The following is a 24,018-nucleotide window of genomic DNA, read 5'->3' on the forward strand; positions in this document are numbered from 1 at the left end:
TGGGTCACAGAAATCTTCTACTGCTTAAGTGTAAATGGCCGCTTAATCTCATCTGCTGCTGATCTTATTGATCTTGGCTGCTTAATGGGTATTAGTAATAGCTATAGTCACAATACAGCTAAACAGAAGGTAAATGTATTATTATACCATCATACATTTTGTGCTTGAGATAACCTTAATAACCATGGACATTTAATAAACTGTAAAGTTGAAAGACAATTCCTATGTGTGATGATAAAGGCATAGTGTTTATTATGATAGTAAATCTAATGGATGCAATATTCTGAGCTATTATTAAGAAGTATATACAGCTCTTTTTTGTAGTTTTCAACTCTTGAGTTCTGAGATTTGAGTACTCGCTCTCTGACAGACTGCTTTTGAGATAATCACAGATTGAGTGTCTTAGGTCTGATTGGTTTGTCATCTAATCATGAAGACTAATTGCTCAGATGCTTTTCCTACAGCATGAGTAGAGCCAAGGCACTGTGACAGGAGAGTCCTCTATGTATGTGATGCAGACTTCATCAATTTCCCTATGGGATTAATAAAGTATTATCTATCTATGTCATTAGTAATCACATATTTAAACTACCTGTACCCTCATCAATAACATCTTGGGATTTGGGGGTACCTGTTGTCATCATTGTCGCAATCTGTGCCATCACCACTCAACCCTGTTCTTTGATCTCCTTTCACTAACTGTATTTAATGATTTATAACAAACAATCAATCATCTGTTTGCCCAGCCTTACACTCCTGGTCATCACTAATTCAGACTTTCATGTGTGGGTTAAATGAAGTAGACCTTGATCATATCACAATACAGCATACTTGCTATGGGTTGGGCTTCAAAGTTGGCTTCACCAAGACCCTGTGGGTGTCCTTGGGAGAATGCAGACTTCAGCAGGAGACTTGCATCCAGTCCTATATTACTGCAAAGCTTCTGTTCTTTACATTGTTCACTAATTGTGTTTTCAAGCACTGTACAGTGCCACAGGGTTTAGTAGAGTAGTAAAAGGATTCATGAATCTGTCGCTCCAGGACCACATTTTGGAGGATCCTTGATGCAGGATTATAAAACAATAATAAAATACCTTGCACAAAAAGGAGCTGACACAGACATCCGTTATTGCAGCTTGCCCATGTACAGAAACCTATAGCCATCCAAAAGTAGAAAAGACTTACAGTATAGCCATCCGAAAGTGTCTAGAAGATGGTGCACTTAAGCATCTTATGATTTCAAAATCTCAGTTTTATCTGCAGGCTGTCCAGGAGAAAATAAATAAACAGAACAGCTTTATTAAAGCAGGAGAAGGAAATGTTTGGGTTTCTAGCAAGACCGTTTACACACTGACACACCTGCAAGCTGGTATTCTTAACTGGAGAAAGGGGTTAATACATCGCCCCTCCCCTTTTTGTGCAGGAGGAAAGCATGTGGCCACATGGGACATGCGCTTTTGAGCCCCCTGTGTCCCCTCCCTCCTCCCCAGCCATGCCCATCGTCTATGAAGTCTTTGTGTTCAATAGGTACACCACCTGACAGCCCCAGTTTCCTCCTCTCTGAGCCAGCCAGTCCCAGTGAGGACGTCTGGGTCCTGAGGAGCTCAGTCATTGGTAAGACACTTCCCAGTGCCCTTCAACCCCACCCCTACCTGCCCCCATTTCCATGGCTGCCGTGCAAATCACCCCCAGGGTAGGTAGATCTGCCTGAATTGCATCTCCCTGACACCTCAGCTTCCTGAAGGGTACCACCCAGCTCCCAGATCCCAGGATATTCTGAGTGTGATCTGCCTCTTAGCACCACTGTTCATCAGCATGCTAAGGCCTGTTAGAGACCCAATAAGTCATTACTCACTCTCGCTCACTTTAACTGTACTTATATTTGCATGAGATATTTACTTCATTAAATAGGAAATAGGTCATCGAAGTAACCTAAAACTAACTTCCTTTCTGTCATGTTAAAACAGCAAAGTGTACTGTGTTCTGGAGCCTCATAACTGTGGGAGAAAATAAAAATGTCCACATGCTGATTATAGTCTCAGTAGTTTAGTGGAAGCTGTTTATACAGTACTGTACATACGGATTGTTTTATACTGTACATAAGCAAGGGGCAAGTTCTCAGTTTCTCAGAGTTTCCTGGGATGAAAGATTCAGGTGCCCCATGCGCTAAAGTGTCCCAGCCTGGCTGTTATTACCCCGCCTGCTGCTGTACCCTCCTTTCCTGCGGTAGTCCCCTCCTCTATCCCCCAATTTCCTATACATCACTCTCTCCCATGGAGCGAAGCTGTAGAATGTTCCTGGTATTATACTGCTCCTTGGAGACACAGGAGATCACAGTGTTGGTGTATGGGACTGGTGCATCTACATGATTGGCTGATCAACATGTTAAGGCCAATAGTAAACCACTAATGAAGTACTGTCTTCTCAAAAGAGTGCCAATATGCTGATTTAACACTCAAGATAAGGGTGTGGTCAGCTAGCACCTGGTGTTTATAAATGTACTTTTCTCTGTGTATTTAATAATAGTGTGCCTTGGCATTCTAAAGCAAACAGACCAAAAAGCAATGTTGAACTCCATACTGAATCATACTAAGGATTGAGGATGTACAGAAGGAAATGACAGAATAAAGAAGATGAAAGCTGTTGTTTGGGCAGAATTTGGGTTGGTTATCACAGGTCAGATACATAGAGGTGTTGTGACAGATAAAATGAAGTTTGCCAGATTGTGGTCAGATTTCATTACTGTGTTCAAGAAAAAACTAATTAAGCATAACAGTCACAGAATCTATAATATGACTATACTATAATCAATATGCTCCCATGCTTATTGTTACTGTTAGCTTAATACTTCCTGTAGTCCAGTTTAAGTGACCCTTATTATTTCATACTGTTTCCTTGTAAGACTTTAATTCAATACCGTACCTTATTAATTGGCTGACTCATACAGTAGTTACTTATATTAAAGTTGCCTACTGGCTCTGAATAATTTTACTTCCCAACTCCACAATTATGGGAATCTGTTAATAGCCCAGGTGGGTGTTTAATGAAGTTGGCCTCTTTTATAATCAGTTGCTGTAGTCTTCTCTCCTTTAAAACAATTTAATTAAATCTTAAATATTAATTAGTGTATCCAGACCCACTTTAGATTACTGGGGAAGAGTCAGACCCAAACTCACAGTCATATCAGTACTGTTCTCAAATCATCTGAGCCATCCAGTCTGTTTGTGCTACACCAGTTAACAAAAACGATAAGAGTTTCAGAACTTTGCTAAATATTTAAAAACCTGTTTGGTTGGTGAGCTCATTAATGAGGGTGAGAAACTGCTTTTTTGCATTGCATTTAACACACATTAGGCAGTATAAGTTGGGCAGAGCTGCTTATCCAAGACAGCAATACTTACTCAGAGAAAGTCTTCTGTGTGTCTCTGGAAGAAGTGACTCTTGGCCTTCTAGGAAAGATTAAACTGCTAGCAAAAAAGCAGAATTATTTTGCAGACAAATCAAGGTCATTTGTTCTCTGATTGAGCTTCCTAGGGCTGTTGGGAGCAGTGCTCCCACACACTGAGGATGAGGTCAGGTTGTGCTCTCCTCCGAGTAACTGAAAAATCCACAAAGAAATGCAATAAGTAAAAACGCCAAAACATCAAAAAGGCTTTGAATGTTTTTGGCTGCTACTTTCAGTCCACAATGCTGCTTCCTTGACTCCTCTTGAAAAAGCAGTATCATTTTTATAAGGCGTAAGGGAAGCTATGTGTCCTGGCCATTGTGGGGCCGGGCTTGACTGCCAGCTGCTTCAAGGTGTCAGGGTAACTTTGATCCACCTGGTTTACAGAGATCACGGTTTGGCCTTAGACTTGTCACAGGGCAAATGGCACATTGGAAGTGAAGTTCAGTTCAAGGTACAAGTACATTGGAATTCCTATCCGTGCTTGTTCACTCAGTGTACAGATAGGTGAAGACAACACTCCATAAAAACGGTGATTGAGTGGTGCAAAAAGTGTCTTTGTAGTATGTGGTATACAATGCACTACAACATACAGTACAGTATCGAAAACAATATACAATTTACAAAATATAAAATACAACTTTCAGCAGTCAATGGCTATTAGGTTTACATAACTGTTTCTGAAGCTGGTGATTGAAGTGTGCGTGGTGAAGTGCATTTTCTGTCCTGCAAGGTGTGGCTGGATATTATTTAAGCGTTGTTCCGGCTTCGAGGCATGTTGACCGAATCCCTCGCAGTGCTTGTGAGGGAGCCCGGCCTGGCCAGCATGTGTCTCAGCCTTCTCCTCTTTCCTCTACCTGTTAGCCGGAGACCGGAACAGCGTGGGCAGCACAGGCAGCGTGGGCAGTACCCGGAGCGCGGGCAGCGGGCAGAGCACGGACAGCAACAACGGCCAGGCGCCTGGGGGCCTCGCGGATGGTGCCAAGGTGAGGGAGCACCACCGAATGCTGGAGACTAAGGGAATAGTTCATCCTCATAGTTTCACTGATTGGAAATAGTTCATCCTCATAGGGTCTATTTTGGTGCTTTAAACGAGAGCGTCGGAGCACAGTGCAGGCCTAGTGGCTTATCACTCGTGTTAATTGCACTCAAACAGCCAGGTCACTAGACTGAATCGGTGATGTACTGATGATTTCCCTTTTTTGGGGGGTGGTTCCATAAAAATAAAAACAAACAGGAGGATGCCATTTGGCTCCTCTAGTCTGTTTGGTGGTTAGTATAAAATTGATCCAACGATCTCATCTAGCTGTCTTTTGGACTTATTCTTTCGAGTAAAGAATTGCTTCCTGTTTTCAATTTTAAATGTACTTCAGTGTAATTTCTGCATCTGTCCTCCGATTTCTGTGTCACTGTTCTTCCTGCTGCGTTGACTGTCAGTACCTTTGAGGATTGTGAATGCTTGTATCAGGTCCTCTCGTCAGTCTTTAGCGTCGTTATGTCGTTGTTATGTGCTTCTGAGTGATGTTTAGGAAGCCATCTCTTCAAAAACCAGTGGGAGTAGCATTTTAAATGTTTCTATTTGACCTTGATTATAAAGATGCCAGTTTCCCTTTCATTGTAATGCGGTTATCTGGTGTACATGATTCCTCCAGCACCCAGCTGTCTCTCCCTGATAAATGGAAGTGATTAGATCAGCTAACAGGCTATAAAGCTTAAGTGAGCCCCTACACCATTAAAACTAGGGGCTGTTTGATTGGGGCAGCTTGAAGGCAGATGATGCATCTGCTCTGTTAGTGTGCATAAACTGGTTTATGACCGCCTTTATTTAATGACTTCTGCTCAATATTTAAGGGTATAGCTGTAGTGTAGTGTCACTGATCCCCATTGAGTGCTAACTAGCTTGTGAAATTAGTGCCCGTGGAGGGATTTCCTATAAAGCTCTCAGTCCACATTTGCTGTGATCAAAAATAGTTACTTTGCAGCACATAGCCAAAGGTCACGGTATTGTTTCACCGGCACTTATATTGTAATAAAGATTAGTTCATTTTTAAAGTTTTGAAATTAATTTCAGAATTATCTTTTGTACTATTTCAGACAGAAAACATGACATTTTATTGGTTGCTGATAGCAAACATCAAGATGGAAAGCTGAAGGTTTATCCCTGCTGTTCTAAAACAAATTGTACTTTTTTTTTCAATGCAGCCAGCGCCCTCTGTTGGAGACCAAGTGCAACAAATCAGTGCTGGTTCTGACATGGCAAAACAGGGGGAGCAGCCATCAGGTAACCAATCCTTTTTTGTTTAAATACAGGTACGCATAAAAAGGTTTTTTTTTCTGTGAATAGTCAGCAGCCAAGAGAAAAACTGGCCGGGGCTGTCCAATATTGTCCTGAATTTAAAATAGTCAGCTGTGCACTCTCGCCTCTGGAGAGTGAGAATGAATGTTACCATTTATCCTAAATCCAGAAACATAAATTATTGGCTCATTGTGGGCATTTGTTTTCTGATTGTTCTTGGCAGATTGGAACAAAATAAAATGTAAAACAGGTTTTCTCTCAAATTATTCCAAATTAAAACCATCGGAAGCCAGTGGAATTCCAAGTGTGTATAATATACATATCTTTGCATTTGTTGTGACATACATCTTTAATAGAATATTGCAGATTTATTAATAGGATTAGTAGTCGAATTGGCTTACAGGAAAATTGGCCCTGTTGTCAGAGTGTGTGTGTGTGGTGTGTGTGTTTGTCTCTGTGTGCTCTGCAATGGACTAGTGTCCATTAAGGGTGTATCCTGCACTGTGCCCAGTGCTTCCCAGGCCACCTTGACCCTGAACTGGATAAGCAGTTATTGAAAGTAATGTGATGTGGATAGTAGTTTGTAAGGATTGTAGTCCACAGCAGCAGCTGATTGGTCATGTGGTTTTGCAGCCATACTGTATAAAGCCTGTCACCCGTCCTTGTGAAAAATGAGCTTAAACTCCATAAAAAGACAGGATAAAGGTTACTGTGAAACACACATAGGAACCCTTATGTGCTTAAGCAAAACAGCCCTTGAAAAACTCTTCTTGTAATTCTTTATAGACCAGAGATAGGAATATATGGTTATAATAGAACACCTATAGGGAATCATATGTTTAATAATAATAATAATAATAATAATTGCTTACACTTAAATAGCGCTATTCTGGACACTCCACTCAAAGTGCTTTACAGGTAATGGGGACTCCCCTCCACCACCAGCAGCGTGCAGCCCCACCTGGATGATGTGACGGCAGCCATAGTGCATCAGAGCGCTCAGCACACATCAGCTATTAGTGGGGAAGAGAGCAGAGTAAAGAAGACAATTCATAGATGAGGATTATTAGGAGTCCATGATTGATAAGAGCCAATGGGAAATTTTGCCAGGATGCGATGCCTTTTCATTTACCATGAAAAGGTTCTTATTTATTGCCTTTGACTTTTTGAAGGTAAAATGCTAAATTGTTACAGTCAAAAGATGCATCAATATTGATTTTCCCACCAGTAACTGCTGTTTGCAACTAGATTTGATTATTTTTGGTGCAGAATTTCCTTTTAATCTGCAGTGTTTCTTACCCTGTCTCATTAAAACAAATTCAGTTCAATTGTGTTCAGACCACGTAATATCTAAAATACAGACCACAATGAAATCAGATCTGACCGGCTAGACAGCCATGGAATAATTATACTGCAAAGAGCTAAGACTTTAGAATGACAGTACTTAACTTCTTGATGAACAGGAAAGTAAAGAAAAATGTGAAATTCATGCCACCCCTTTAAGAAAGTCCAGTGAAGTAGGCTCTTTAAGACCACCTCGTAGGCCGGGGCTGTGTGGGAGAGTTGTTTTGGGCTGCTCAGACAAATACAGTGTCGGGTTTCCAGCCCAGCTTCAGAGAAGGAGAGAGGGTGCCGTTCTGAGCACAAGTCTTCCAGGTATACTGTAGTCATCCAAGACATTTGTAGGCTGGGATATTAATCACTGGGGCAGTCGGGATGCGTGTGGCATTTTTTAGGAATGGTAAGACTCTTAACTGTCCCTTCCATTTCTTCCCTAGATGGCTTCTTCGGGTTTTTTAGAGGTTTTTGTTCTTATTGTGATGAGCTGTCAGCTACTAAGAGGCAGGTCTGTTGCTGCATACAGATTGTGATGCTGTTTGTTTTCAGTCCTGTTTCTCGTTATGGTTATCATGACAAAGGGTAAAAAACAGCTCAGCCTCAACTTCATGAGTTTACCAGTTTACTGAAAGTACAGTGAGTACTTTAATAGATGTATTTAACTAAATCTAGCTTTTGCCCATTAAGGGGGTCTTGTTAGACTCAATTTAACTTTGCCTGATTGTTGCACTTGTTTTGTGAAATCCTGCATGGTGTTTTCAGGATATAATCTGCAAGTTTGTTGTTATTTAACACACTTTCCTTTCACAACATAGCAATTGGCAACTTTCGTTTCTGTAATCCAGTGCCTCTCAATCCGAGAGGACCCCTGTGTCTGCTGGTTTTTATTCCAAATAGGCCCTTAATCACCAGTGCTATGTTTACGGTAACTGATATGCTTGTGAATTTAGACTTGTGTTCTGCACTCTCTTTGGTAAAAAAAATCCCCTAATTAAAGTGCATCAATTTAAAAACTTCCAGCACACTGAACTCTATACAGTCTCTCCTCAGCTTACAAATTGAGAATTGGCTCCCTTATTTCCTGCTAAACAGCTTTTAACTGGTGATCAATTGATGATGAATAGACCAGTGGGAGTAACACTATCAGACTATCTCTTCTAATTAGCCCATGCTAAAGTTTTGGGGTGGTTCAAAAACCAGCAGACGCGGGGGTTACCCATGACCAGGATTGAGAACAACTGTTACAAACAGTGTACCTGAAAGACTGTCCTACAGTATTTATCATGAGTTCCCTTGCTGACTGTACTGTGATTCAACACTTGTGACACTGAAGAGACAGCATTCCCCTCTGATCCCTACTTCCCTCTTTTGGAAATGTTCATTTTGTTTTTGGGTCATCTTTTGGCTAAAACGAAGTTCATATACCACCGATCTCTGAGAACAGTCTGTCATTATCACATCGATTTCTTCCCACATTGCAGAACGTGGCACAGGTCCGTTTGTTTACAGTACGTCTGTTTGCCTACAATATGTGTAAACAAGGTATTGTTTTAGTGCGGAAATATTTAAACTGAACATAAAATTTCCTTCTACCCTGAGTGTGTCAGGGAGGTGGCTAGTATGTTAAACCAGTCGCATCAGGAAGTGATGAAATTCTGAACCCGAACCAACAGGGTTCCCTTAAGAAAGACAGGAAGGTGGAAGCAGTAGATACTACTACTAGAAGATAGCAAATGTCTTTATGGGAGCCTTCAAGATGACGTCATCCCATAATTGATGAAAAAGGGTTCTTGTTTCTGCTGCTGCACATGATTCCTGATAACTTTTTTAGATTTTTTTCCCATGTTGTGGTCCATATTAATTATTCCACATTCATGCATCTTAGGGAAATGTTAGTATAGGATGTGGTAATATACTGTAGTAACTCTTTACCAAGAGCTAGTTCATAGATGCATTTAAGGGGAAAAATGACAAAAAATATTTATATTCCATTCAGTATCGAAGTAAAATTGAAAAATTGAAATGTACAATCGTTTGTATATCCTCAACTTATTTTCCAGATCTGCAGTGCAAAATACTTAATGTATTTTTTCATGATATGCGCAACACAGCCTGCAAACTATTAACCTAGCAAGTCTATGACGTTCAGAAGTGAGAACAGTCTGTGTCTGTGGGCTTCTCTGTGCAGGATGGCCAGATTGTGTTATTGTGGATGAAGAAACACAAAGTCATGTTTGGTGTTGACAGTCTGTGCCTTGGGCTCCTCATTCCTGTCTGCAAAGTTGTTTTCCTATGAAGGTGGAGACAATTTGTTACCATGGCGAAAGTTCAGAAAACCTGACATGTTTACAACGGAAAACACAGCCTCAGGTAGTTACGGCACATTCCTGTGGACCAGGTCTCTCTTACTGTTTTCTGGATCTCTTTATACACAGAATCAAAGTGAAATGATTAACGTTTCCATTGAGGGAGGGAAGAGAGATGTACATTCATTAAAACTTTAAATGAGTAGCTATCCCAGGAATTGAGCTTTCATCCCCTCTGAAGATAGGGCCGAGGTCAATTCTTTTGTTTCTAGCTATCTTGTTTCCCTTCAGAATAAAGCATATTCTGCTCTTTTATTCTTGCAAAGTTGAATTAACCACACATATGAAACCTATTTAAATACTTTCCTGTTTTCAACCATAATTGTTCTGTTGTAAGACATTTTTCATAAATGGGGAAAACTAATTACAGCTCTGTCCAGTTTATGGAGACACATTTGTATCTTATTGAAGATATACAAGCTGTTGCTGTAAAGGTCCTGTCTACAGTATGGCCAGGCATTCCTGGTGAGCTGTATTATACCCCCTGTATCAACCCCTGTTGATCTGTAGTACAGACCAAAAGTCACACAAACAGAATGTGGCAATTCCCTGGATCTTCCTCGGTGGAAATACTATGTAAAATATTGTGCCTATAAGAATAGTTACACTGTGATACTAAATTCATTAAATCTAAGGCTTTCCTACCTGTACTTACCCAACTTACAGTAAGTCAAGGCACCAGTTACACAAAATAGTTATTGCAATACCTACAATAAGTAGTAAATTAAATACATTTTCCCTCATCTAAAATATTGTTCAACTACTCTGTGCAACAGCCTTAAACTCTTTGAACACTTAAGGGGAAAGCTAAAGACAAATGTATGATGAAGGACTGTATAACCGGCCTGTTATCTCCTCAGGTGAGATGCTCTTGCAGTCGTTAGGGACCGAATATCCATTACTACAAAGTGTGCTGGATGTGCATCTTATCTAAGATGCTGGCTCTAACCAGGGGAGTTCTGAAAGTCAACATTGCAACCTTTCCCATGACTGAAGGCACCTCAGAAGTGACTGTTTGTTCATTATGCTTGTACCAGATGTTAGCCATAGTCATGAAACAGAACTCTTGTCAGTCTTTGACCTTTAAATTCAAGTAACATTTAAGGGAATATATAAAGGAAAGTGTAGTTGAAGGCACCTACTGTAGCTTGCCACTCAGTGTACTAAGAGGGCACAAACCAGAAATGATGACTCTGTTATTGTGCTACAACTAGTATTGTCAATCAGTCCGAGCACATGATTAACTAAATGGTCAAACTCCTTTGCTTCCTCCAAGTTTAAGAGCTGAGCAATATATGATGGTTGAATGAAGGTTTTTGTTGAGGCTCCAATCCATCCGAGCTCAGGCTGACTATTTTCATGTTGTTTTATTTCCATCCATCCATTTTCTAACTGCTTTATTCAATACAGAGTTGCAGGCCAGCCACAGTCTGGCAAGCAGCAGGCACAAGGCAGAGTACACCCTGGACGGGATGCCAATCACACAAATAACACTCACACCAGGGCCAATTTTCCCAGAAGCCAGTTAACGTACCAGGATGCCTTTGGACTGTGGAAGGAAACTGGGGCACCTTGAGGAAACCCACGAAACACAATAAAACATGTGGAGAACATGCAAACTTCTCACAGATAGCGCCACAGGAATTGAACCCAGGCAGATATGCAACAATGCTAACCACTGTGCCACCGTGCCTTCCTATTGTTTTGTTACTTTACAACTTTGGATTTTCTGAGAATTGAACAATCCTCTTGTAATCCTTCAAAGAAACATTTTGAACCCTAGAGAGACACATAACAAGATCCATTAGGAAACCATGGTGGGGTGAAACACTGCACAGAACACTCATACTGCGAGTGGCACAGCAAGATTCTGAAATCCGAGGAACTTTGTGAGTCTTCGGTCAGCCTCGGTTGCGAAGTGGCATTGGCACAGGTTGAATGACATAACTTAAGCAGTGAATTCACTGGCAGTGAATCTGGACATTCTACGGTTATCTGCCAGAAAGTTAATGTCTTTTGGCTCGATGTCCTTTGGGGTGATCGTCCTGTAATGAACTGTGGGTCCTGTGATTTCAGGGGGGTTGCGACGGCAGAGTCAGAACAGCTTGCGTTCCGGGGAGCAGAGCTTCTCGTCCCTGTTCATCCGGCCAGAGCAGCTCCTGGAGGGCAAGGTGAGGAGCAGCGCCAAAGCACTTTTCCTTTTCTTATCATTCATATACTGTCGAAGTGTGCCTCTACATCTACATAATGACTATGCTTACGCCATCCACACTGTGAACTTTCATGCCTCCTGCTTATTTTCACACGCAAGCCTGTAGTACCTGTGGGTATATCTTGTCCGAGCATGGAGAGAACTCGCTGGCAGAGGCTATTGCTCCTAGTCTTTGAGGGTTCTGCCAGCCCTTCATTGCCTCTGTTCCTGTCCTTTCCCTGCAGGATGCCGAGGCGATCTACCAGTGGCTGAGCGAGTTCCAGCTGGAGCAGTACACTGCCAACTTCCTCAACGCCGGGTACGATGTGCCCACGATCAGTCGCATGACCCCTGAGGTGAGCAAGGAAGCCAGACCATACTGCCCAAGATAAACTGGCAGTGACTGTGGACACAGTCAATAGAATACAAGTTATTCCTGGTCCTATAGGACTGTGCTATGTGTGTTCAAGTAGAGTTGAAAAAAGTTAATTGAACTTATGCACAGGCTGACTTTTCTCTGTATGGCACTTTAAAAATGCATCCCCTGTGTGTTAACGGATGGTGTCTGATTTTCTGTCTAGGACTTGACTGCCATTGGAGTGACCAAGCCAGGCCACCGGAAGAAAATCTCCATTGAAATCAGTAACCTGAACATACCGGAGTGGCTGCCAGACTATATTCCAGTAAGTTCAAGATCATTGAGTCTTAGAAATGTCATTAGTAGTTAAAAAAGCAAGGATTTGGTGGAGTGGGAGGTATGCTGAAGGCTATAGATAGATATGATGAATGAAAGTTTATCAATGTAGCTCTTTGGCTGAATTTTGATTCACCATTCTGTACCCTGAGCTCTTAGATCACGTCAGCATGTGCATTTAAACCACATTTACTGCTAAAGCACTACTTTATGTTAAGGCGGTCTGAAGAAATCTCCTGTTCTTCCCGTTCATCTGAAAATGAAGCAATTATTTACTAGATTACTAGATCTTAATCGTTAGTCCTATTAATAGATAAAGATATTCTGATGAAACTAATGACACAAAACGTGACTCTCTTTCAACAATATTTATCCTCAAATGATGCAACCTCCAGTATCCATGTGTGACAAAGAATGTGAACCTCTAGATTCAGCAACTGGAGGCTCCCCCTTGAGCAGCAGTGACTGCAGATAAACTGCAGGTAACTGTTGATCAGTCTCTCACATCAGGTTTGAGGAAGAACTCAAATTTAGTTATCTAACAGTTATATCTGGGGTTCACAAGCTTTTTCTTGGCACTGTTTGCAGTAGAGTTAAAGATGTTCTTCCCAGGCCATTACCTTTTCAGGACTTTCCTTTACTGTCTTCCTCTTACATGGCACCTGCTGTCACTACAGTACTGCTCATGAGTGGCAACACACCTGTGCCCAGCTGGCAGCTGAACACTATTGTGATCTGTCTGGGATCCTTAGTCGTACTGCAAAGTGCCGTAAAAAAGCAATTACAAAGTAACAATATATTGAGCAATAGGAAGGACAGTTTTTTTACATGAGATTTTAAATCTTTCACAAAACAAAGAAGAAAGTAGTCATGACTTTTTAGCTTTTTTCTCATCCATAAAATATAGTGCCAACATCTAGGGATGCATTTGGGGATGCAAGGATGGATGACTGTTGCTTTGCTGTTGTAGCATCCTCTGGATTTTATTTTACATACACCCTTAATTATATAATCAAATAATGTGTTTGGATCAGATCAGGCAGTTTCTGAAGTCTTTGCCGATTGAAAAAGTTCCTGTATACTTTGCAGGACATAACCAGGTGTTTCGAGGACTAGAGCCCATCCTGGTCCTAAAAGTTTAATAAGATAGGGTGGAGTGATGGTTCTTCTTCCCCGCATTCTCGGTTTCTGAAGTGTCAGGTGTGAAACTGAGTGTCAAACTGTGTGGTATGGAACCGCGTTCTACAGCATGAGGTCCGATTGAGAGGACCTCATTGTGCCCATGTAGCCAATTTGATAGTTCGTACAGTATTTAATTCCAGTAGTTGATCCAAGCATCTCATCCAGCTGTTGCTCAATGAAGTTAAGGTGTCATTTTCGACAACATGGCATGGCTGCTTGTTCCACACTCCCAAACCCTTTGTGTAAAGCTAATGAAAGCATTTCTAGTAGTGTTCTCTGGTATATGTTTTACATTACATTTACAATCCCCCTTAATCCCTGCTCCCTGCCTGTCACAGAGTGACCTGGGCGAGTGGCTGAGTGCCATCGGGCTGCCCCAGTACCACAAGAAGCTGTCGGAGAATGGCTACGACTCCATAAGCATTGTCCGGGACATCACCTGGGAGGACCTGCAGGAGATTGGCATCACCAAGCTGGGTAACATGAGAAGAGGGGTGACATTTGTACTGTAGATCTTTCCTGCTTTGTAGCACAGAAAGTGTGCTACAGTAAACTAGTCAAGCACAGGACATCACAGGAAATCACAGGACAGTATGAAAAAGCACGGAGAGCTGGGAAACTCTTAAGAACACATGGTATTACCATGAGAAAAGCCTGGGATCATGAAAGAGCACTTTCCTAGTTAGCATAAGAATAGCGCTACATTTGAGCCAAAATATAGTCATACCTGTTCAGATCGTCCAAGTGTTTTTGTCCGGTAAAACATTTTATATAAAGCACATTGTGTATTGAAGTCTTTTATGCACCATAACAGGAAGACTATAGGAAGAATGAAGTATTTTTGCATCCCTGTACTCAATTATTATAACTGTATTTACTGATCAAGATCATTAAAAAATGTTACTATGGCAATGCTTTGATAGTAGAACATTTGTTCATGGTACTGTGGGAGGTTTTCATGGTTGTTCTGTCTCCAATGAACATTATAATATATTACACTGGCTATGCATCTGTCAGTGTCTAGGGCCACAATGCGATGTATATTCATCTGTGATTACAGCTTTGAGTTTTGCCTTTCAGAATTTGGAGTTCCTTGTGTTTAAATAAAGCTTCCCTGTGTCCATCCCATCAGGCCATCAGAAGAAGATGATGCTGGCAGTAAAGAAGCTGTGTGATATCCAGAAGGCACAGAACCTGGCAGAGGCAGGAAGCAGGACCTTGCGACGCAAGCTGCCTGGTGCCTTGGAGCTTGTGACCATTGAGCCACTAGAGGGTGGGGACTGCCCTTCCCCCCACACGCAAAAGATGCTGACTTTTCAGGACAGCGAGCTGAGTGCGGAGCTGCAGAGCGCCATGTCCAATACCTACAGTGGCTGCCAGGATGGGCTGGTCATCAAGAGTGTTGCTGGTATCTCCTGCAGCCAGGAGAGCATTGGCACCCGCTCACGTGGCTCTGGGCACTCCCAGGAACATCCGCTGGCACGCTCTGCCCCTTCCAGCCGCTCGCAGGAGAGTCTGGGCAGCGGGGACAGCAGCAGTGGTAGCAGTGGGGGCCGGTCCCGGACGAATCAGGACACTTTCCGCCTGGAGGGGACCAATGGGAGAGCTGGGGGTAGCCCCGCGAAGGAGCGCAACATTCCAGAGGGACGGGACCAGCGCCCTCTTCTGTCCTCCAAGGTGGGGGTACCGTCCAAAATGGCCCTGCTCCAGCAGAACCCTACTAGCATTACTCCACCACATACCCCGGGGAAAGTGCCAGGGGGTTTTGTGTACCCTCCTGTTCCAGTGAAAGCCAAGCCCAATGCCTCTCCAGTCCTGCCTTTCCAAGGATCACCCCAGGGATCTCCAGCCCAGAAGGCCTTCACCTATCTTCACTCCCACTGTGGCAGCACAGACCTGGACCGCAGCCCTTTCACCAAGCCTCTAGCAGGCGCCGTGCCTCTGCTTAGCCAGCGTGGGGCTCCCCTGAATGGAGATCTCTTCAAGCCCAAGAAGCGCTCGCAGAGTCTGACTCGCTATGCCCTGTCAGACGGAGAGCCGGACGAGGAAGAGATGGCTCCCACAGGAAACCTGGCCTCTTACGCAACCTTGACCCGCCGCCCCGGGCGCAGCCAGCTTGTGCACCTGCAGGCCGGCCCTGAGCGCAACGTCAACCGCAGCCAGTCCTTCGCCATCCGGGCCCGTAGGAAAGGCCCGCCTCCGCCCCCGCCAAAAAGGCTGAGCTCCGTGAGCGGTGTTGTCACCTCCGAGCTAGCGGATGCCATGACACCCGGCGGCGTGGAGACGGAGAGCGTGGGCAGTGTGAGAACGATCACCGCCATGCTGGAAGTCTCGGGGAGCTGTCCAGTTGGAAAGGCTGTCAATGACGTTCACTTCCGAAAGATTGACAGGTCCCTCCAGGACCCAGCCAGCCCTGCTGAACCCGGGAGCTTGCCTCTACCTAAGCCAGCCTTGCCGCAGGCCACCAGAGAGCATGTAGGGAGTAGAAGAAGGACACTCAGTGAGCCAGGGGTCTCAGAGACAGACAAAGTTGACATGGATGGTGATGCGAAATCTGACACAGAGGATGAGAATAAGTGCAAGCCATCCCTGGACAGCTCCTCTTCGCCCCACAACAGCTCGAGCGAGTGCATACCTTTCGCTGAAGAAGGGAACCTCACTATCAAGCAGAGGCCCAAGACAGGTGGACCTCTTAAACCCGAATCCACTGCTGAAGCAGCAGAGAAGGCCCGTGCTCCTAAGACCCTGGAGGTGCCAGAGTTCAACTTAAAGGAGTCGGACACTGTGAAGCGGAGACACAAGCCCAAGGAGCAGCAGCATCAACCGCCCACTGAGAGCAGGGAGGAGGCTGCCTCTGCTCCCATTGGGCCCCGCTATGCCGAGGCACAAGCCGTCAACATTGTGCCTGCCTCAGGAGGTGCAGACTCTGGGAATAAGCGAGATTTTGAGGATGATGACGACGTGGGCTTCCGCATCGCGGAGATCGAAAAGAGCTTGCAGTGCCTTGAAAAGGGCACACCAGGGAAGCCACAGAAGCCACCTCTTTCCCCCAAACCGGCCAGCCCTCAGAAACCAGTGGCAGACAGCAGCTACACTCGACACAGCACCCTAGCAACCTCAGGTACTTCCCCGGCTACTTTCATGCCTGGAGCAATGTTCTTTCTTGTTCAGCCACCATGCTGACTTTACACCTGCTTCAATAAAACAAACAAACCAATAAAGCCTTGTATCTCATAAAGATTTCTGGTTAAGTCTAGACTCTCACTTTCTCAGAATGAGATCAAAAATCACACAAAGGTTGTTTTGGTGCTTTTGTAGCTCATAAAGCCAGAAATTGTTTTGATAGCTGTGCAGTAGGAGTCTTTTTTCCATCCCTACATTATGGATTTTTATAGCTACATTTAGCAGCAGCAGTGATAGACATGCCTCTACTCCTCTTTGCAGAAGCTGGGACCCATGCAGTAACCCTCAATGTTGTCCAGAGCCTGGCCTTTGCAGCTCCCACAGCCTGCAGTCCACGATCGCCAGTACAGACCCCTACCAGCAGCCTTCAACCACACATGGTACCCCAGAGTCAGCAACTAAAAGCAGGAAAGCCCCAGACCTGTCTGTTGGGCCCAGCTCCGGGCTCTGTCTTGGTGCAGCGGCGGCTGGAACAAACCAGTACATCTCTTGAAGCAGCGCTGAAGGCTGTGGAGAGAAAACTCACCCTGGAGGACAACACTGATGGGTAATGAGAACAAACGCAGTTTCCCTGTACTGCACTGAGAACTATGCCGTGTGTACTGCAGTTACTACATAATGCTGCCCATCTGAGTTTTATCCATGGGATACAGAAATCCTTATTATTTTTTGTTCCAGGTGAAAAGATGCAGTATCGTTGCCTTACTTAACAAAAAGATTCCAGCAATATGGGATGCGATTATTCAAGCAAATACAATTATTCTAACAAAATATCAAACATAAGGGGCCTATATAATGTATTGCAGAAAGTCATATTAGCAAAATGGCTTTGTAAAAATAAACGCTTGTCTCTCAAATTCAGTGTCCTTTCTTGTGCTAGTTCAATATCTACAACCAACAAGTATGAAGGTGTCAAGTGAATCAAAGTTCAAAAAGTCACTTTCTGACATGAATGCATATCTATATGGCCCAACTCCATTCATATCCCCACAATCCATTTTAAGGATAGTAAACAAATTGGGTCTAAACTGGACTGGCATTACAGTATATATAGCACGAAGGCCAGCTATGCTATGTGTATACCTATGCTGTGTGCTATTAGATACAACAAGACCATACAAATGTACAAGACTGCTGCGTTCCAGGTCTCAATAAACACTGTTTAATCTTACTGAGGAGTGACTGAACAGTAGTTAGAAATGTACAAAATGTCTGTACAACTAAATCAGTCTGTACAGGCACAGTTCATTTAATCAGATTGCACTTTTTGCTCTGTATTTATAATACAGATTCTAAGAATCCCTCAGCGATTCAACAGCCTCTGTAGGAACTGCCTGTATTTCTTTGGCAGTTCATGTTCAACAAATCACAATCATTCAATGGACTATTTAATATTAATGTGGGTAAGCATGTCAAAGACTTTGTTGTCAGGATCTATAAAACTACACCTGTCTCTGAGATGGATGTACTGCAGGGAACATTTCACCTGCAGTCTCATCGGTCTAAAAATGAGCTGCTGTATTGTGTATACACCCACAGTTAGTACAGTAGATGTACAATAATTCCTCATTAAAATATCTCTGCCTGCTGAATGTACCTGTAGTTATCTTTGGCACAACCACTAGAAATGTTTACCTGAGTTTTTTTTCTATATTTTAGTGGCACCAGCACAGTCAGGTCAGCCGGGAACATTCTAGATGACATTGGAAACATGTTTGATGACCTCGCTGATCAATTGGACGCCATGCTGGACTGAGACAAGGGGTCACCGGCGCGCTGAACTGGCTGAAAAGCCCCAGGATACCCCCACTGCAAAACAGCTGTCCTGCCTGTGGCAGCATTAAATGTCCTCTGTATGAGTATAATTGCAAAGGCTTATTCATTAGAAGTTCTGCCTCAACCCACTTCCTTAGAACAGACCAGTAAGGAGGGGATCCCTAAAAGCATGGAGTATCCAGAGTTTGGGCAGCAGATTGAGAGGATGCCCCATGTGACCTGAAAGACACTGTCAAAACAGAGAAAAGGGAGATTAAATTTCTGACGATGGGAGATAGAATGTACCCCCCACCCTCCTGTTTTTGGCAATACGTCAACACAAGCACTTACACAGTTCTGTATCATGCTATAACATGACCAGAGCTGTCATGATTTGAAATACAGGGATTTTCCTAAAATGCTACATTGGGTGTAGACCACCGAATGTGTGCTTGCAGATCAGGAACAAAAAAAAAAGCCTTCATTTTAAGGACGCATTAATTTTTCTTATGTGAGTCACTGCTGCCCTAGTTCCTTGTAGAATTGTGTTTTCTTTTGAAAATGTTGGCACTTAAATGCGAAAAGACTGAAAATGTGTTCTTCTGATAGTTCCTCATTGAAAGGTATTCTGCCAGATAGATGAAACCTTTTTAGCGAGCTCCGAAAGAATCCATCCCATACTTTTTTCCTGTGTCAGACAAGTACTGGATTCAATGCACTGAGTGACATCACACTTCTAACTCTGGAGGGGGTATCAGTGGTGATTTTTACTTTCTGTACTGAATCCCATCTCTTTTATACAGTTTGTTCCCTAGCTGAAGTTTTTGGGGCTCTGTCAGGACTTTTCTATTGACTCTCCTGCTAAGACCAAAGCGTTCACTTGCTATTCTACTGTGCTTAGTATAGGTTGAATGGTCCAGAATTTCACCTTTCCCTTCTCAGCTACAGTACATAGAAATTGAGAGGGTATGCCAATTCAAGCTTGAAAAGAATCTTGAGCTTTTGTATGTGTCATCTCATCCTCTAATCCTAAAGTTGCCTCTTTTGTAAGATGATACAGTATGTAAACATTTAAAGCAAATATTATTTTTTAACAAAAGTGATCCATTCCTTTCCGTTAAAACGTGTATTTAACTTTATTCAATGGATGAATTGCACAATGGACTTAAAAAAGGACTGTAAAGGATAGCAGTTCAGAAGAAACAATAGTAAATTACTTTTGTCTTTGACATATGTGTACAGCATGTGTTCTCTTAGGGCTAAAACTGAGTCACTAAAATAAATACTTTAATTAAAGCTACAAAAATATATTTAACAGGGTAGCGTGCTGAGCTGCTAATTAATTCAGTCGACTGAAGTGCTCTGTGCCACCTTGCCCATGGGCACTGTTCAACATGACATGCCAGACTAGTTTATGAAAGCGGCAGAGAACAATATCTAATATGTTGAATATACACTTATTTAACTCTTTTATTTTTAACTTTAAAAGAAAGTTTTCATCTTTATTTTGGCTTTTAAGTAAAAGAATTTGAAGCATACTAGATAGGGTTCAATTGCTCAGAGATCTTTTAGATCAGGACATAATAAATATTGTAAACGAGGCTGTTAGGCTTACAGTACCTTGCTCATTTGGTCACTCAGTCATTCCCTGAAGCATCAGAGAATTGGCTTCAACACCTCACATGCAGCATAGCAAGAAGAATTTGAAACATGGGTCTGCAGAATCAGAATGTCAGGGAATTACACTACCTCTACAGCCTCACTAATAAATTACCCTCCCAGATAATCAGAGAACCATTAGGTCCATCCAGTCCAAAGTGGTGAGAAAAGCTGAGCACACAGCATGTTTTAGGACCCAACCACATTCAGGGTTATTGTGATCAATTTTGCTGTCATTTAAAAATGGCTACATTACATTTATGATGTATAAATCTTAACAGATTTATTATGTTATTTTATGTCACAGTAATAAAACATGAACTTGTGTTGAAGAGCAGCAAAAAAACTGTAGTTAACGAAAGCAATGCTCTAGTTTCAATGGTCATTCATATGCAGAGGAACATGGAATTATTGGCTATCAAAAGATCACACTGTGCTTCCTGACAGTGGCTAATTAACATCGTTAATTTATGCATTATTGTAAGAGGAGACCATTTGTCCCACCTAGTTTCTATTTGGTAGTTACAGTAGTAGCTAGTTTATCCAAGAACCTCATCCAGCTGATTCTTGAAGGAATCTCATCTTCTTTAATGATGCAGCTGCTTAAAATGAGCAGAATTGAAGGATGACAGATTGTGCAAAGTACTATACCTTGACTGAAAACGTCAAAGGGCCCTGTCATTATATTATCTCTTTTTCTTAATGAATTGCATAAAAACATGAATCCTGGAACCAGCATATGAATTCACTGGAGCTTGGTGTAGGAAAAAAAAATATTAAATTTCATGGTCTGTGTTATATTTATATGGCATTAAAATTGGTAGGGTCTTAAGTAAATCCAGCAGTTCTTAAGGACTGAAAAGTCGTAGCGGAAAAGTCTTTTCCTTTATTTTACTTGGGTTTTGAAAAAATGGCTAATGTGAAGGACATCAGCATGAGTGTTAGTGCACACGTGACTGGTGCATTTCTGAAAGTAACAGCATACCCGGCTAATGTGCCTCTACAGAATGCTTCAGGGTTTCATAGGCAGAGGCTGTAAGATAAATGCCATGAGGAAGTGTAGTTCTATAGTACCTACAAGAAGCTACTGAAACAAAGGAAGAGACAAATTTACAAAGGAAGAGACGACTCTTACTCAAAAGGATATCTTTGAATGGTTATCAGAATGAGTGCTGTAAACATGCTGGAGGTAGACCAATATGCTATAAGCATGGTCTCTAATGTTTTGATCAGGCAGTGAATTTAGTGTAAGTATGCTTCCATCTAGTACTAAGTTCAGATAAATAATAGAACTGACACCATTTTAACCAACTGTGAGCATTTGAACGTCCGTTAAAAGTCACTTCTGTTCCTGGCTGATACTGGTAACAATACTTAATTTATGATTTTTTAAAATAAATCTGTACTATCGAGTATATACTATACTATATCTCCTTATTTATAAGCACATACTGTACAGTACAGGGTCAGTTGTACAGTAAACTATAAAGACCATGTTGGTAAATCATTTACATCCTTTTTGCTTTTACACCTATTTTTCTGATAATAATAGGACACAGAAAAGCTAAAACAGACAGCCTCCAGCTATTTTAAACATTTCTTTTAGGTTAGGTTTTGTTAAGAAGAACTTGTTTGTTCTTGACACTCGATTGTGCTAAATGCAACATGATGTAAAAATCTTTATAAATGTGTCCCAAAATGCTCTATATTTCTGTGCTGGAAGAAAAAAATATTTTCAAGAAAATTCTTAGTCTTTAATAAGTGTCAGAACAGGTTCTGTAAATATTTACCATTGTACACAAAAGTACACAAAAGACAAGGGCCAACAGCCGAGCATTATATAATCAAACAACAAGGGTTTTAAGTCACCAGGAATGTCATCTGATGAATCTTACTTATATTTATTAACCCAGATCACAATGTCTGATTATATATTAATTCTATGAAATGTATGGTTACTGTAAAAAGTTCACAGAATTTAGCCAGTTGAGAAAGGCTACTGATTACAGTTTTTTTTCCAGAAACAAGATCTGTTACTGATGGTACCATTGTGGTACTTAATGACTAAAATTATCAGGCTGAAAACAGTGTACAGTGTGCTGTTAGATGAACTCACAGCTGAGTAAGTAGCAATGTGTAAATGAGCTTTGTGTCCAAAATGGTGGTAATTCACAAAAATAGAAAATGATTTTCCTGATGGACTAGGATTAACACAGGGTGAGTGACTGGCTCAATGTCATATAGCTGATTTTAAAAAGTGAACCAGTTATAACTTTCTTAGTAAATCACAAATTAATTTACTTTTAAAGCAGAGGGGTTTTGTAAGCCTTGTACAGCATATATGTACACTATCAGGCCATCCAATCACCTGTTCACAGATCAGAGTGGGTAAAACTCTCATGAACACTGCTATAGAAATATACAGACTGGCCATTAAATAAACATAATCCAGTCTCTTTAATGCTTAAGTGCTACAACTGTTATTAAGATGTATCCTATTAGTGAAGCTTTATATAAATCATACGCAGAATTTAAATAATTTGATTAACATTTCTGTTAATACTTAGTTTATGTACTGTAAAAGATACAGTTATCAATCCTGACATGAAACATAATTTCATTCCTGAACATGACATAATGCTACAGCATTGAAACTGATGTGCTTTGAAGCTGGATAGCTGACAATAATAAAGGCCAGGAATGACAATTACTTCTGTGTAGACAGAGCACCTTATTTATGAAAAGTATGTTCGCATTCAAACCTGCATGTAAACATATTCAAAGTCAAAAGAGCTGAAGAACACTGTATTGACTGACTGGCTTATTTAACAACTAGCAGCTAAATGTTTTCACCGTGAAAGATTTTTTTTTTATTGTGTTATGTTTACTGTTTACCATTAAATGAGATTTATATTTCTAACCTCATTGTATCATTTGTTAATTAAGGAACACAGAGTGGTTCCTGGTGTTCACAGCCCAATCTACCTTGTACATACAGTATGGCTAATCTTGTAAAATAAGTTATAACATGCCATGGGATTAAGTGTTTTGTGTATTTTTTTCCAAAATATGTATATTAATTTTGGCCCAATATTTCTAACCAATGTTTGTAATTGACAGTCTTTTCTGACGCCTTGTTTTATACACTGAAATTATAAATAAATAGAATGAAAAGGGTATGGAACTGAAGTTGAATGTATTGCTGTTGCTAAGAGCTATAAGGTTAATGGATCTGGATCATTTTGTCTTGACACTTTGGGTTATTACTCAGGACATTTCGGCAAACAGCCCAGTTCTGAAAAACACCGTCCCTACCGAAATCCAGGTCTGGACCCTAAGAGTCCTGTTGTGAAGCAATGTGTGTGGCCTCTTCACCCAGGGATACTCTATTGGACTGAGGGCCACTATAAAGGAGCCTTTAAAGAAAGTGTAGGAAAACGACAGTAGCCCAGATCCTGCCATTACTGTGCTAAGGTATAAAAACAGGACTTCAGACTTTCTTTTTCCAGCGTTGTTTGCTCAGGCAGTCCTCCATCAACCCTGCCACCTCAACCACCTATGTGGCAGACCTTTGTCTCGTTTTGTGAACAGAACAACCTTCTCATCACAAGGCCAGCTTGTTGTCCATGAAGTCAAGTAGATTCAACCCAAATACATTTTTTAAGTGTTTATTTTATTTAAAGCATTGCTTCACTTGTTGGGGGTATTGTCTGGATCTCCTGAATTATTGATTGGAATTTCTGTTCTGGTGCTTCCAGACAATGAATATAAGCACCTATCCCCTATACCCCCCTCAAAATAAAAACTTTGCAGTGGATGCAAGGCAGGGTACACCTTGGATGGGATCCAGTCCATTGCAGGGCACACACACACATCAGTGTCAATATACCCAGAAGCCAATGCTTTGGA

General features: G+C 41.8%; 1 protein-coding gene across 6 annotated transcripts in view; it reads left to right on the forward strand.

The window, feature by feature from the left end:
• The window catches only part of LOC102691747 (caskin-2), a 122,636-nt gene extending 99,350 nt beyond the window's left edge, over positions 1-23,286 (forward strand). For 4 of the 6 annotated variants that reach the window (XM_015356449.2, XM_015356448.2, XM_069194468.1 and 1 more), the window contains 10 exons: positions 1,528-1,614; positions 4,310-4,431; positions 5,648-5,726; positions 11,522-11,616; positions 11,882-11,992; positions 12,218-12,319; positions 13,851-13,989; positions 14,645-16,633; positions 16,957-17,242; positions 18,355-23,286. In XM_015356449.2, the coding sequence (XP_015211935.1) occupies positions 1,528-1,614; positions 4,310-4,431; positions 5,648-5,726; positions 11,522-11,616; positions 11,882-11,992; positions 12,218-12,319; positions 13,851-13,989; positions 14,645-16,633; positions 16,957-17,242; positions 18,355-18,451 (3,107 nt within the window). In that variant the 3' untranslated portion in view covers positions 18,452-23,286. The remainder of the gene's footprint in view (positions 1-1,527; positions 1,615-4,309; positions 4,432-5,647; positions 5,727-11,521; positions 11,617-11,881; positions 11,993-12,217; positions 12,320-13,850; positions 13,990-14,644; positions 16,634-16,956; positions 17,243-18,354) is intronic. The other 2 variants (XM_015356452.2, XM_015356450.2) reach the window with 1 other exon arrangement.
• The last annotated feature ends 732 nt before the right edge of the window (positions 23,287-24,018 follow it).

This window comes from Lepisosteus oculatus, chromosome 9 (genome assembly GCF_040954835.1).
Source record: "Lepisosteus oculatus isolate fLepOcu1 chromosome 9, fLepOcu1.hap2, whole genome shotgun sequence".
NCBI lineage: Eukaryota > Metazoa > Chordata > Actinopteri > Semionotiformes > Lepisosteidae > Lepisosteus > Lepisosteus oculatus.